The 16,504-nt window shown below is 44.0% G+C and overlaps 1 protein-coding gene across 1 annotated transcript in view; it reads right to left on the bottom strand.

Annotated features, from left to right (window-relative positions):
- The window catches only part of LOC122541164 (zinc-binding protein A33-like), a 22,866-nt gene extending 7,177 nt beyond the window's left edge, over positions 1-15,689 (bottom strand). Inside the window, exons 1-5 of the mRNA XM_043677780.1 lie at positions 15,197-15,689; positions 14,080-14,175; positions 10,150-10,380; positions 5,252-5,274; positions 3,727-3,836 (exon numbers count right to left, since the gene is read on the bottom strand). Of these exons, the coding sequence (XP_043533715.1) occupies positions 3,727-3,836; positions 5,252-5,274; positions 10,150-10,380; positions 14,080-14,175; positions 15,197-15,616 (880 nt within the window). The 5' untranslated portion in view covers positions 15,617-15,689. The remainder of the gene's footprint in view (positions 1-3,726; positions 3,837-5,251; positions 5,275-10,149; positions 10,381-14,079; positions 14,176-15,196) is intronic.
- Between the last annotated feature and the right edge of the window lie 815 nt (positions 15,690-16,504).

Here is a 16,504-nt window from a genome sequence, read left to right as displayed (position 1 = left end):
TGTGTGTGTGGCTTTCCTGTATACCTTTGTTGTGAATTCTCCATTTGGTGTTCTCTGTACCATCACGTCTAGGAATGGGAGTTGGTTGTCCTTTTCTTCCTCTCTAGTGAATCGGATTCCTGTTAGTGTGGCATTGATGATCCAGCGTGTGTTCTCTATTTCTATGTTTTTAATGATTACAAAGGTGTCATCCACATATCTGACCCAGAGTTTAGGTTGAATTTGCAGTAAGACTTTGTTCTAATCTTTGCATCACCGCTTCTGCTGAGTCGAGAGATGGGTGAGCCCATGGGTGTGCCGTTGGTTTGTTCATATATTTGGTTGGTGAATGTGAAGTGTGTTGTGAGGCACAGGTCCAGTAGTTCGAGTATGCAGTCTTTGTTGAAAGGTTCCCAGTCTTGTCGTCTGTTCTGTATGTCCAGCAGGTTGGCTATGGTTTCTCTGGCTAGGGTTTGTCAATAGTGGTGAACAGTGTCATTACATCAAATGAGACTATAGTTTCTTGTCTGTGTGTATATTTCTGATGATGTCCAAGAATTCCTGTGTTGACTGTATAGAGTGTCTGGATCCACTGATCAGGTGTTTCAGTTTCTGCTATTTCACTCATCCACAGATTCAGTCAATAAGCACATCGACCTGGACCCAATATACCGACCACTGCAGCGGACAGCTGGAACTGACAACTGGAAACGGCAGATTCAAACCACTACAAATGCCGGAGGAAAGATCACAGGAGGCTCCCAAGCACTGAGGATGTCACCTAGACAGGGGACGAAACGTCTGCAACACAAATTCCCAGCTCGGCAAACAGAACCACAACAAGCACCCAAGCTACAAATCTTCTCTCAGACTTTAAAGGTTAGAGTATGGGGCATCTAAATGTTTTTGAGGGGGTTTGGTCTAGGTCTGTAATAGTTACAATGTTTAAAAGACATTTAGATCGGTACATGATTGGAGGGATATAGACCAAGTGCAGGGATTGGGACTACTTTAGTCTGTGATTATGGTCGGCATAGACGAAGAGTCCGTTTCCTTGCTGCATGACTCCAAGCTTAGCTCCCAAAAGCTGCTCAAAGATTATTCTCCCCGGCTTCTGCTAACAGTCCATACCCACTGGGGCTGTGTAAAGACCTCTGATCACTTTCTGCTGCTATCATTAAATGTGTTCCACATGATGTCAGTACAATATATCAGGTCAAAAACTGGACCATGTAATCAGGTGAAGCCTATTCTAGCTTCAATTCAATCACAGGGTTATCACTCAAACCAAAAATAAGCTCAGCCACTTGCCATGAAGTCAGTTCAATACCTGATGATGGGTGACTGTTCTGTGCTACAATTACATGTTTTCTTGTCTGGAACAAATTTAGAACAACGAATAAAGCAAAAACAAAAATGAAATGAACACCTTCCAAAGACAATAGTATTGGCTACAGCATTAGATTATTTCTGCCCCTTAGGCAATGAAGGGCTGTGCATGGGAACAGCCAACATACAGTATACAGACTTTCAGTAGCATTAATGGTCTTACAATGCAGAGGTCGAACCCCTCTGCTAATTAAAATTAGAACACCCAGAAAAGCTCACATCATCTGTTAATAGTGTGAATGAGTGAATGAAAGAAAAACCCACAATATCCACTGTTTAAAGAAAAACAAAATTTCCAAACTCTAACAGTGAACACCAAATAAAAACCATTTACAAATCAGAGCCCCTTTTTCCTTAAAAAAAAATCAGTGACTCCCACTATTAAAATGCTGCTCCAATAACATTTACTAAACATTACCTTAAATCTTGCAAAGTCCAAATATTCTCTTGTGCTGTCCTCCTTCTGGTGTTGAATCTGCTGTCTCCTCCCTCGGCAGACTGATAGTTTTTTTTTTAAAATAGGGAGTCTTTATATAAAATTCCTTGGTACATTAAATAGATAGTGCCTTCCGAGATTTTCTTTGAGCGCTCTTTCGGGTGTCATGTCCTTATGTTTGATGGGCAGTTAGCTCTGACTAATTTTCAAAGTGCCACTCCCACCCTTTCCAGGAATTATTTAACAAAGACACCAACGAGGCCACGGTCTCTTTCAACGTGACAGCCCTATTCACATCAATAAACAACACCCTAGCCAAAGAAACACTTGCCTCACTGCTAGAGGGATCAGGGATACCAACACCCAATAGTGCCAACTCCGCCAGCAAGGACAGCATACTCAAATGACTAGACCTGCACCTCGCAACCCACTTCACCTTCAATGACAGGACATACAAACAAATCAACGGGACACCTATGGCATCACCAATAATCAGGACTTAGCAGAAGCAGTTAAGCAGAGGTTAGACAAACAGCCATTCCCACAATCCAGCCTAAGCTTTGGGTCCATTACGCAGATGACCCCTTTGTCATCACAAAATGAGAAACTAGAAGAAATCTGCAAACACAAACACCCTTGCTGGCAAAAAATTCAAAGAGGAACAATAAATGATTTCCCTTCTTGGATATCATGATAGAACAAGAAGCCAAACAAACCGACCCGCTCAGCAAACAAACCAACAACCCAAACCATGGCTTGCTCTTCATAGCCAAGACTCATTGGTCTGATGTTGTCAATATAGTTAATTCAAATGGAGTTGGTTTTTGATATTTTGGGCATAATTTAAAATTAATTGGTTAAATTCAAATCCAGATGCCTTAACATCAGAACAACCCCCAAACTAAGTTAGTATTACCAATTCTCAGCACCTATCAGACATAGTTACAGACATATACTGTCAAAATTTCTCAGCTCAGAAATGAACACTCTCTCAAAGTGACCACACACTCTTTCAACTTCATTACAGGGACTCTGTTGTAACATGGGATTTTACCTTTGTTATTAGACTCTGTTAACTTGAATCGCAGTTTATGTAATAAATCCAGACTCAAGGCCCAGTCTCTTCGACTGAAGAGACCATGTGGGTATCCTTCACTGCTAGGTTGCAATAAGCAAATTAATATCATCAGGGCAGATTGGCACCAGTGAAGCTACCAATAGCATCTCAGCGTTCTAGTGTACACATCCAAAACAGACACCATGCTAGCGGAAATGAATGTGGATTTGATCAATCAATAATGCCAATTATTGAAACCAGTTCAATTTTTAAAAAATATTTGCGACTGTCTCAATGTTGTTTAGTCCTGCCAAGCTTCTGTAATGTTCAAGGTCCTCTCCTGTACTCAAGTAGGACATGCTTGTGATAGAAGAGATTTTAAAAATTAGTTTGGAAGTCAGAGCATTCCTTTCCTATTTGACATACTAGCTATTCCACACACACTGGTTGTCTCAATACAAAACGTATGCCCATTGTACAATTTGTTATAGTTGCAAGTTAGTGACTAACTGTACACTTGTCCCGTGGACAAACTACATCAACACAAATTAACAATGAAGACAATACTTCAAAAATGTTATAAAATGACCAAAAAAGGGTTTAAATAAAGATGCTGCCACTCTGACTTAAGGCACTGCCAGCTTAGCAAGCTCATACTGCTATTGCACACATCTCATCTTCATAAAGGGAATATTCCTAATCATATGCCCTCAGCCACATCAAATGTCAACTGTTTGAGCCAAACCACTGCACCGCAAAAGCCAAGCTACAGTAGTGAAAGAATCACTTATAAAAATTCAGGCAGTTTAATTGCCACCATTAACCTAGATACAAGATTACTGGTGGAGCCAGTGCATTTATTTACCTGGGTGGATGGCACTCTTCATTTCTCTCCATAGCTTGTACTGTAATGGACCTTTGTATGTTCCCAGGCACACATTCCCAGGCAGAGCAGTAGGCATCTCTTCAGAAACCCTGCTAACACAAAGCCAGGTTAGAAAATGCACAAGGACAGAAGAACACAAGACTAGGAGTGGGAGGCAATACACCCCTTTCAGTCTGCCCTGTGTTGCAACTATACATTGCATTGTTATCAGGTACAACAGTTGAGAATAATGACTAAAACAGAAAAAACAAAATGAGCATCTTCCAAATGACAAAATTATTTGGCTACAGCAAAAACCTTGCAGGCTGATTGGAGTTTTATAAACTAATGATGCCAGCCAATCACATGATGATTAGCGTATACAACTGCAATGGAAGCAGATGAATTTGAACAGTCAAGTCTGCCTGGAACAGGTGCCTCTCTGACACAATGGAGGGTTTCAGAACCTAAAAACAAGTGAAGCATCTTACGGGAAGAAATATTGTTGCAGCCAGAGAGAGTGTCCTCTGAGGGGACCTGGAATCTACCACTGTTGTCACCAGCCAAAGGAATTCTGCCAGTTACATTTGATCCCAACAGAAATCCCACGGCCAATGGCTTCTCAGTAAACTCAGTCCAGGTAAAGACTGACATTTCAACCTGTGAGTTCAGTCTTCCCCCTGTTAACCAGTAACAGTCCTGGTTAACTGTCAATTTACTGAAGTACCTTTAAATGAAAAAACGTTCCAGAGAAGTATGGTAGATGTACATACACCTCAGCAATCCCAGAAGGCAGCTCACCACCTCCAATAGCAATGAAGGATGGGAAATGTTTACCAATATATAAAAAAAAAACTCATTCTGGTGTTAATTCCATCCTAAAGAGGCACTTACATTTGAAAGCAGTTAAAATACTAATGAACTCTATAGCTTTGCTGGACTATGTTTTATTGCAATAAATTACTCAAGCTATTTGATTCATTGAGACTGAACCATTTCAAGTTTCAATTGGACATATCACCTCCCTCAAATGTAAACTAGCCAGCCCATTCAATAAAATTAAACAAACAGTCAATAAAGTCGCAACCAATCCTCTACCTCACTAAGTTTTGTACTCAATCCCCAGGTTTTGAAGAGGATTATCAAAATAACTGCATAGACTTGTCAAAAGCAGGAAAACGTTAGAGTCCACATATTTCTCATCTAGTCCAAAACCATTCATCCAGTTAGCTGGAACCATGAAGCCTTGTTTTTGACACTGCATTCAAGAACTCAAAAATCAGGAAGTGAACTTTTGCACTGTGTTTAAGCAAGGGGATACTGGTAGGAGACTAAATACTTTGCATCATATTGCAGGTGTGATTGCACCAAAAGCTGAGTATAACTGAATTTCCTCATGTCTGAAATTCAGCTCCCTCCAATAAAAACCAACTGCAGTAAGTGGGTTAGTACATCAGGATTTAGACCAGAGAACACAGTGGGATGTGAATGTTAATTTACAATTGCTCCAGTAAACAATGCGTACCTGTCCCTCCAAGAGCCAACCTCCTTGAAGAGAGAAACAAGACAAATGTTAGTTTGTCACTGTAGTACAGTGGAACAAAAAACGCATTCAAGCAGAAAAAACAACAAAGAACATAGAACAGTACAGCACAGTCCAGGTCCTTCAGTGCTCGGTGTTGTGCTGCACTTTTATCGTACTCTAACCTGGACTAACCTACTGTTATGGACTAGGACAGACCATTTAAAATATTCTTCAGCAGGGAACCCAGACCATAACATGGCAGTTTATTTTGGTACATGTACAGTGAAAATTACCCTAAGTTAGCAAGGTTGACTGCCAGGTTTTAAAACAGGCAAACAATTAATCACAAAATTACACAATGAAACAAAGAACAAAATAATTAATTCCTACAGAACTCCATCTGTCTGAATATACATAATCCCAATAAACAAATCCCCTTTTTAAAAAAAAGGCAGACCACTCCCCTGTTATACAGGTCACTTCGAAAACATGACTACTTTGGCATGAAGTCTCATTCTGTTTATATGTAAACAAAAAGTCCTCAATACCCTTTAATCTCTGTACCAAACCAGTCTAATTGGAGCCAGGATTGTTTTATTACCCCTCTTTAAAACAAAAGGACACAGTAGCCTTGAGAGAAAAATGGAACAAGCTTCGTGACACTATATACTCCATTGTGCTGAATTCCATGTGCCTATCCAACAGTCACTTAAATATCCCTAATATGTCTGACTCTACCACCACTGCAGACAGTGCATTCCACGCATCCACCATTACCTAAAGAACCTACCTCTGATCTCTCCCCTAAACCTTCTGCTAATCACCTTAAAATAGTGTCCCATTGTGATAGACACTTCCACCTGGGGAGGAAAATAAAAGGTTTTTGGCTATCCACTCTATGCCTTGTGCAGCTCTAACAAGTCATCTCTCATCCTTCTTCACTCCACTGAGAAAAGCCCAAGCTCCCTCAACATGCCTCCAGTCCAGTCCTGGTAAATTTCCTCTGCACCCTCACTAAAGCTTCCACATCTTTCCTATCATGATGCAACCAGAAGTGAACACAATATTCCAAATGTGGCCTAACCAGGGCTCTATAGAGCTGCAGCATAACCTCATGGCTCTTAAACTCAATCCTCCTGCTAATGAAAGCCAACACACCATATGCTTTAACCACCCTAACCACCTGGGTGGCAACTTTGAGGGATCTATGGACATGTACCCCAAGATCCCAGTGTTCCTCCATACTGGAATGTCAAATGTGAATGCAGAATACAGAGTTAAAGGCAGGATTCCCAGTGAAGTGAACAACTCCACACTTTTCCAGATTGAATTTCACCTGCCACTTCTCAGAGCCTTTCAAAATTTCCTATCAATATTTCATTGCAACCAACAGCCCTCCACACAATCCACAACTCCATCAACCTGTGTGTTATCAGCAAACTTACTAATCCACCTTTCCATTTCCTCATTCATAAAAAGTAAAAGGAATAGTGCATTTTCAACATTTCCACATTCACTGTACCTTACGCACCAGATTTCAGCATTTCACTCAAAGCTTGGCAGAATATTATCCAATGTTACTTTATTTATATTCAAACAGAATTTGAAGTGTTAAGAATGGATTACACGATTCTGGTCATTCTATTTAAAATATTCAAAAAATGGTTTGGAAATACAAAGTTTAAGTATCACAAAAAGAAAGATGCGTCACACCCATAATCATCAGGTCCATTCACAACAAGACCAATTCAGAGGGGGGAAAAGCAACATTTATACCATACAAGAGGAGAGGACTGATTGGGTGGCTAGTGGACTAACTGGTAAAGGTATTTCCATGTTGAACCAGAATCGTATCATAGAATCAGAATCCCTCATGTGGAAACAGGCCCTGTGGCTCAACAGGTCCGTACCATCCCTCTGAAGAGTATCCCACCCAAACCCATTCCTCGACATTGACCCCTGTCTAATGCACCTAACCTACACATCCCTGAACACTATCGGGCAATTTAGCATGGCCAATTCACTTAAACTGCACATCTTTGGATTGTGGGAGGAAACTGGAGCAAACCCACACGGACACCAGGAGAATGTCTATCTGGATGAAGTTTGCATGGTCGTCAGAGGCTGAAATTGAACCCAGCTCCCTGGCACTGTGAGGCAGCAGTGCTAACCACCAAGTGACTGTGCCACCCATATAGCAGTTAATGTTTGGCAGTTAACTGCCAGCTAATGTTAAACTAGGTAGGTTGATTGATTGTTCGCAGCAATATCCCAAGCAACGAACCACAAATTATTGGCACCTATTTGGCAGATTTGAAACAGGTGCACACATTCCTTCTCTGCAATGGGTAAGCCCCTTCATATTATTTTCAGCTTAACAGTCCACACAGGTGCACCACACAGATCCACTGACAATCGAGTTGTTGGTGTGAAGAAATACACTGACAGTCAGGATTACTTGGCAAAGAAGATCCAACTCAAGAGTCAACAATAAATGGTAAATGGAAAAGCCTTGGGGAAAATTGATGCACAGAGAGATCAGGGTGTTCAGTTCCACTGTACCCTAAGGCAGCAACGCAGATTGATAGAGTGGTCAAGGCAACACATGGCATTCCTTCCTTCATCGGCCAGGGTATTGAGTGAAAGAGTTGGCAGGTAATGTTTCAGTTGTACAGGACTTTGATTCAGCCACATTTCGAATACTGCGAAGCCTGAAGACTGCTTTGCCAGCCTTGGCACAGAGACTTTTGTGGCTGCCCTCTGGTGGCATGGGGCATAAAGTTCAACGGCCCACTGGTGGTCTGCTACATAAGTATAAGTGAAACCTCCTTTGCCAGGGCTGATAGTGTCATTAGGGGGGGGGGGGGGGGGGGGGGGGGGGGGGAAAGAGGGAGTCTTGAACTAGAGGGCATAGGTTTAGGGTGAGAGAAGGAGGATATAAAAGATCTAAGCGACAACTTTTTCACGCAGAGGGTGGTATGTGTATGGAATGAGTTGCCAGAGGAAATGGAGGAGATTAGTACAAATTGCAACATTTAACAGGCAGCTGGATGGGTATGTGAATAGGAAGGGTTTGGAGGGATATAGACTAGGTGCTGGCAGGTGGGAGTAGATTGGGTTAGGATATCTGTTCAGCATGGACGAGTTGGACCGAAGGGTCTGTTTCTGTGCTATACCTCTCTATGACTAAGTGTTGTCCAAATTATAGAACCACTTCTAACTTTGGATGTTAGTGTGGGTTTGGCAAGCACAAATTTGCTGGGCATGGTGCAAGTGGTCAGCACCTTCCTGGTTCTGAATAAGAACTGTTTAGCACTAGTCCTTGGCACAGACATTTGACACGTGTGGCATCACACTGGGTAAAGAAAGGATGGAGAAGCATGCCAGGGTAGACTCATTAGGGTGCACACAGACTTCAACTGTGCTGGACCACCTCAATTCTCAAGGGAGAAAGAAAAACACAAGTCACTGGAGGGGCATTAATAGGACAAATAGTCATGGTCTTTTCCCCAGGGTAAGGCAATTCCAAAACTAGAGGATATTGTGTCCCTTTTAAATGTTTCCTATCTCTCCTTGAACCAAAGGGCAACTTCTTCATACAGAGGGTAGTGCGCACATGAGCTGCTAGAGGAAGAGGACATTGGTATAACATTTAAAAGGCAACTGGATAGATGTATTAATGGGAAGGGTTTAGAGGGATTTGAGCCAAATCGGACGAGATTAATTTAGGATATCTTGTTGTCATGGACAAGTTGAACAAGGAGATCTATTTTCATGTTGTACAGCTCTTTGACAGTGCTCATTTTATCTTGTCACAGAACAGTGAGTCCCAAAGTTTCTCAATGGCCAGCTTCTGCACTTTTAGCCATTTAAAAAAAAACACGGATTGGGGGAGTAAGAGGGAAAATCCTGGCCACAACATATGACACATACCCTCCCAATAAAAGTCAAGTCAGAATGGGGGAAGGGGAAAGCTCCGAAGAGGCACCTGGACAGCAGAGTGGCTCAGCAGTTAGCACTGCTGCCTCACAGCACCAGGGACCTGAGTTCAATTCCACCCTCAGCTGACTGTCCAAGTGGAGTTTACACATTCTCCCCCATCTGCGTGGGCTTCCTTCTGGTTTCCTTCTACAGTCCAAAGACGTGGGAGTTAGGGTGGTTTGGCCACGCGAAATTGCCCATAGCGTCCAGGAATGTGCAGGTCAGGTGGGTTAGCCACAGGGAATATGGGGACAAGGGTCTGCGTGGGATGTTCTTTGGAGGGGCAGTGTGGCCTTGGATTGCATACACTGAATAGAATACCTACAGTGTGAAAACAGGCCCTTCGGCCCAACAAGTCCACACCGACTCTCCGAAAAACAACCCACCCAGAGCCATTCCTGCTACCCTATTACTGTACATGCACCCTGGCTAATGCACCTACACAACTCTGAACACTAGGGTGGAATTTAGCACAGCCAATTCACCCTAACTTGCACTTCCTTGGACTGTGGAAGGAAACCCACGCAGGCACAGGGAGAACGTGCAAACTCCACACAGACAGTTGCCAGAGGCTGGAATCGAACCAGAGTCCCTGGCGCTGTGAGGCAGTAGTGCTAACCATTGAGTCAATGCCGCCCCAACTGCTCCCACATTGATTCTATGCTGTAGTCAGGGTGAAGTTCAGTCGATAAATGGAAAAGGGTAAATAGAGGTAAACAAAATAAACTCAGCTAAACCCTCAGACATCAGCAACGTGCTTACATTTAACTTTTGTTGTGCTACTGAGAAGCTAAGTTAGAGATGCTCACAAACCCCATGCTATGAAAGGCAATAGATCTCCTGAAACAGAATCATTAGTGGTGGTGTTGGGGGGTGGGGTGCAGGAAGAGAAGAGAAGAGAAGAGGAGGATACATACCTTAAGAGATGCCAAGTCACCTTGATCCAGTTTAGCCTCAATACACACGATGTCCTGCTCAGTGGAGAAGAGCAGTGCCCTCAGCTTTGCCAGGTTCCTTTCCATTTCCGCCAGGTTCCCTTCCACGTGAGCCTCCAGCTTCTCCAGGAGCTGCTGCTCATGCTCATTGAGGAACTTGTGCATGTCAGCAAACTGCTGAGCAATGTGGCAGATCAGACTGCAGCCCACATCCTGGAGGGGAAGAGGATGATTAAAACACACATGGAACTCTTTATCCACCCCCATTCAGAGAGGATTGTCAGGAGAGATCAATTTTTTGCATTCAAGCAAACAGGGGCCTTAAAAAAAAAAAAATGGGGCGTGGGGGGGTGCGGGAAATGCTCAATATTGCCCAAGGTGAACAATTCGATAAAGCGCAGTTTGTTGCATTGGGTAACTGGTCGTTCCTCAGTTTATTCCAGAAGCACAAGACTCCAGGCCAGAAAATGGCCACACAGCATGAAGGTGATGAGAATGTCAGAGGGATCACCTTATGGTAACTTATTGAATTAAGGCCCTTGCTGGATGTTAAAATGCATCAGCAGTACTGAAGAGCAAGCGATTGCCCCATTATCCTCGTCAATAATCTTTCATCCCAACAGCCCAAGAAACAATTGGTTGTCCATTCAGTCCACTGACACATTCAATGCGCCAATCCCTTTGCAGGAGAGCCTGTATTTATCCACCTTTTAAAGTTCAGGGACATCTCACCAAACATAGAAGACCAGCTGGGAGCAAACTTAAGCCATTTGACCTATTAAGACTGCTCCGCCATTTGATCATGGTGAATGAGTTTCTCAACCCCATTCTCCTGCCTTCTCCCTGCAATCTTTGATCCCTTTACGAGTCAGGAACCTATCTTGGTCTTAAAACACACTCCCTGACAGTTTCCTGCTGTATAAGTTTCATAGATTCACCAGTGATGGAAGAAATTTCTCCTCTCCTTCGTTCTGAAAGGTCTAACCCCATGCCCTTGTCTCCTAGTCCCTCTTACTCGTGGAAACATCATCTCCATATCCACAAGAGGTCCCCCTTCCAAAACTCCAATGAGTACAGACTCAGTTGCCAACTACTCAAAATGACCAGTCCTTCAGCCACAGGATCATTCTTAAACCTCCTCCAGACCCCTCCAAGACCAGCACATCCTTCCTTAGATATGGGGCCCAAGACTACACAACATTCCAATTGCATTCAGACTGGTGTTGATACAGCCTCAACAGTTCATCTCTGCTCCTGCATTCTAGGCCTCCTGAAATGAATGCTGTCACTGCATTTGTCTTCCAAACTGCCAGTGTGCATGTTAACCTGAAGAGTATCAGGAACTATGACTCAAGTCCTCAAAACCCTTTCCCCCATTAGAAACTAGTCTAAGCCACTATTCTGCTTACCGAAGTGAATAGACACACCTTCCTCACTTTGTAATTCATCTGCTTTTTTGCTCACCTACTTGCCTTCTGGAGCCTCACCATCTTAACAACACTAGTCCCTCCACCTATCTTTGTCACCTGTAAACACTTCATCCTGATTGTAACAATCACAGTTACACCACTCCCTGCAGAACTCAATAGTCACCAGCTGCCATCCTGAAAAAGACACCTTCATTCCCCCCTGCTCTGCTGTTAGTCAGTTAATCCTCTATCCATGCCAGCGTCTTTCCCCTGACACTATGGGCACATATTTAGCAACCTCCTGTGCAGTACCTTATCAAAAGGTGTATTGGAAATCCTAATAGATCCCATTCACTGGTCCTCCTTTGTCTAACTTGCTCATTACCTCCTCAAAATAATTCTAATAGATTTGTTAGGCACGACCTCCCCTTGACGAAGCCATGCCGACTCAGCCATATTTTATCTTGTGCTTCCAAATACCCCTACAACCTCATCCTTAATAACGAACTCTAAAATCTTACCAACGACCAAGGTCAGGCTAACCAGCCTATGATTTCCGATTGTCTGCCTCCCTCCCTTTTGAACAGGAGCATTACATTAACCAATTTTCAGATCTCTGGGACTATCCTGACTCCGGTAATTCCTGAAAGATCACCAATGCCTCTGCAATTGCCTCAGCCATCTCCTTCAGAAACCTGGGTGGTAGTCTATCCAAGAGAGCTTTGACAAAGGGTCAGTTAGACTCGAAACGCCAGCTCTTTTCTGTCCAGAAGGGCTTATGCCCGAAACGTCGATTCTCCTGCTCCTTTGATGCTGCCTGACCTGCTGTGCTTTTCCAGCAACACATTTTTAAGCTGCAGAAATTGTCCAGCATTTTCTTTTTTGGTTTCAGATTCCAGCATCCACAGTAATTTGCTTTTATCCCGAAACGTGATTTATCCACCTTCAGATCTTTCCTCAACATCACCATCTTCGTGATGGTCACTACACTCACCTCTGCCCAGAGCCTCTTGAAATCCTGGTATGCTATTAGCGTCTTCCACAGTGAAAACTGATGCATAATACCTATTCAGCTCCTCTGCCACTCCTACATCTCCAACCTCACTTTTCAGCCATCCAATGTCCACTCTTGCCTTTCAGATACCTAAAAATATTCTTGCAATCTTCTTTTGTGTTACTAGTTAGCTTAATCTCATTTCACCTACACCCCTCATTGCTTCTTCAGGTGTACTCTGCGGGATTTTTAAAAAATCCCAGTCATCTTCACCGCATTTCTTGTTCAGACATGGTTGTCAGGAGAGATCAATTGTTTGCATTCAAGCAAACAGGGGAACTAAAAAGCTTTTTCATAGATGCTGTCCCTTGACTCCCCTCATCAGTCATGCTTGCCTAATATTCTCTATCATACATTTCTTCCTCCTTTGAATGAATTTAATGCTGCTCCTCCCCCCCACCCCCACAGAAACCCCTGCCGTCACTGCTCCATTATCTTCCGAAGTTCCCCTTCTTATCAACTGACCAGCTCCTCCCTCATATCCTTATACATATCCATACTCAACTATTGCACGGTTACATTGATTCCAGAATTCACCCTACAGTTTGAGGGGGAGAAGTTATCTTAGGGTGGTTACTTCCCCAGAAAAAAGGTTCATTTTTTTTAAAAAGGTTCCTAATCGATTCTGCCTCATTACACATGACCAAATCCCGAACTTCCTGTTCCATAATGGGCTATACCACAAGCTGTTCCAAAACAACCCGGTAGACATTCCACAAATTCATTTTCTTGAGATTCACTAACAACCTGATTTTTCCCAGTCCACTCGCATATTGAAGTCCCAGGATTATTGTGATCATGCATATCAGGCGACATCTTTTCTCATCTCCCGATTTATTTTCTGCTCTGCGTTTTGACAACTGCTCAGAGGCCTGCACATAACAACCATCAGGGTCTTTTCCCTTTGCTCTACCCACACGGATTTTATGCCTTCCAATCCCATGTCGCTTCTTGCGATCGGTTTAGTGTCATATCTCAATTGCAGGCAACCCTTTCCCTCCCACCTTCCCCAACCCCCCGCCAATCCTTTTTGATAGCTCACCACCGTCAGAGGTATTGCCCAAGTAACAAGACTAGTAAACTGCAGGCCCAGACCAATTCTCTGGGCATGTGTTCAAACCCCAACACAACCCCAGCTGGTGAAATTTCAATTAAATAAGTCTAGAATTTTATGCAATTATTTCCGGATCATTGAATGTTGCAAAAATCCATTCAATTCCCAAATATCTTTTCAGGATGAAAACCTACCCAATTTACCTACTCTGGCCTACACATGACTCCAAAGCAGCCTAATCGACTTTTCACTTATCCACTAAGAGGGCCTATTAACGGTACTCCAGGGTGAGTGACAACCATGGATCCAAAAAAAAAACCAAGTTTTAAAAACACTAACTCCATGAAAAGAGGTTGTCGCAGATCTTCAAGCATGGGCAGATCAGACGGCCTTACCTTCGTCTGTGCAATCTCCAGGACTTGTTTCTGCACCACATCTTTCAAAGAGACCACCTTCTGGTTGAGAGAGTTTAACAGCACGTCTCCCTTATTCTGCAGGTGAAGGCAGGAAGGAAACAGAGTTATTACTAGATGCCAGATTTGCCACAGAAAATTCCTTCACGCATCGTAGATTTCTTCTGTCATACAATCCCTACAGTGGAGACAGCCACCATTTGGCCCATCGGGTCTGCATGGACCCTCCGAACAGGATCGCCCCCTATCCACATTTAACACAATCCACTTAACCTGGGCATCTTTGGACTGAGGGAAGGAAAGTAGAGGAAACCAAGGCAAACAGAGATAACATGCAAACTCCACACAGTGGCCCAAGAGTGGAGTTGAATCCAAGATCCATGATGCGGTGAGGCAGCAGTGCTAACCATAGAGCTGTTGTGCCTCTTGTACCCCCAGCTTCAGCATGGACTCGAATTCCCAGCCTCAAGGCAAAATCCAGCACTGCCTGGGTTGGAAAGACTTACTCCAAAGACAAATTTATTGATGGACTTTAATTTTTTTGTTTCAATTTTTGCTCCCATGCACACAGATAGCAGTGAATTGAGGGATGCGTAGGTTAAGCTATTTTATTTTACATTAGGATTAATCCTCAGCACAACATCATGGACCTGTACATTTCTATGTTCTATGAATTTGCACTTAATCTGACTAGGAGAAAGCAAGGACTGTAGTTGCTGGAGATCAGAGAAGAGGGTGTGGTGCTAGAAAAACACGGCAGGTGAGGCAGCATCCAAGGAGCAGCAGAATTTATGTTTCAGGTACAAGCCCTTCATCAGGCTTCATTTCTAATGAAAGGCTTATGCTCGAAACATCAATTCTGCTGCTCCTTGGATGATGCCTGACCTGCTGTGCTTTTCTAGCATCACACCCTTGACTTAAGAATCTGAACCTTGGTACCACAATGGTACTGTAAAGTGGTGATTTGTAAGCTTTTCACTGTACTCATTCAGGTACATGTAACAACAAAAAGAAAGTTAATTCTAAAATTAACAGGACACCTGCTTTTGCAAAATGCACACTTGCACCATCCTTCCCCCATCCCTTCTGCACACAATACCTTGCAGGTGGCCAGGAATTCAGCTCGCTCCCTGAACTGGTGCTGCTTGTGAAGCTTGGAGTCCCTGCACACCAGGCAGATAATCATGCCGTCCGTCTCACAGATCAGGGTCAGCTTCTCCTGGTGTTCTGGACACAGGCGCCTCTCCTCCTCACTCAGCTCCTGCTGTGGGCTGGTCAGCCGCCGAATCTTATCCACCACGTTCCGCAGCACCCGGTTAGGCTGCAGCAGCAGCCGCAGGGTCCTCACACCGCACTGCGGGCAACAGACCGAGCCACCCTGCGCCTCCCTGTAGGACACAATACAGGAGCGGCAGAAATTCCGCTCACAGTCCACCAGAACAGGCTCCACAAACAACCCGAGGCAGAGGGGACAGACAAGGGCTTCCCCGTAATTCCCATTCTCTTCCCCGCAAGACATGAAGCAACACTCCCCAACCAAGTACAAACGATACACTTCTACCCTTCCCCCCTCCTTTTAAAAAGTTGTGGGGCTCAACTGACTCAGATCATTCCTCACACCTGAATGTGTTTTACTGGATGCCATTTCCATCTCATTCAGGTTAATTCACCGTCCAATGCAGCAGCTGAGATTGATCTGGGAAGGGGGGGGGGGGAGGAGCAGGAACTCAGCTCCAGAAACTTCACTGTTAACCCCTTCAGCACCGTTGACTGGAAGCCTCTTAGAGGAGCGATTCTCTCCATCCCTCCAGTAGAAAGGCTGTGCCCTCACCCTCCCTGCTGTCCATTTGGACTTGATAAATTCAAGCAATAGTCGAGATGTGATCTGACTCATGCAAGGCCCTCTTGTGGCGCAGTGGTAGTGCCTGCACCCCTGGACCAGGAGGACCCAGTTCAACTCCCGCATGCTTCAGAGGTGTGTAATAATTCCTCTGAATAGGTTGTCCAGAAAAGGGATGATGGTATTATGGAAGTCCCCACAGGAGCAGGTGGGACTTGAACGCGGACCTCCCGTCTCACAGGCAGGGAGGGACACTACTACTGCAACACAAGAGTCCCAAACCGCACAACAGGTCAAGAGCAACATTGTGAGGTTGGTGGTGTGTTGATTTTCAAACAGGCATTCGCTAAATGCGAGATGGCGGAATTATGACAGGACTCCTGGAACAGTGACTGTTTGGATACAATGCTGGCCAATGAGGGTGAATTGTCACTTCACAGATTGGATTGAAGTGCTGCGATTGTTTGGGACTATCATGGCACAGTGGTAAGGTCCCTACTTCTGGACCAGGAGGCCCTGGTTTGGGTCCCACCCAGCCCAAAGCAGTGTGAATAAGCTTGCTGAACA

The sequence above is a fragment of the Chiloscyllium plagiosum genome, chromosome 37 (genome assembly GCF_004010195.1).
Source record: "Chiloscyllium plagiosum isolate BGI_BamShark_2017 chromosome 37, ASM401019v2, whole genome shotgun sequence".
NCBI classification, from domain to species: domain Eukaryota; kingdom Metazoa; phylum Chordata; class Chondrichthyes; order Orectolobiformes; family Hemiscylliidae; genus Chiloscyllium; species Chiloscyllium plagiosum.
This window is presented reverse-complemented; position numbering and strand designations above follow the sequence as displayed.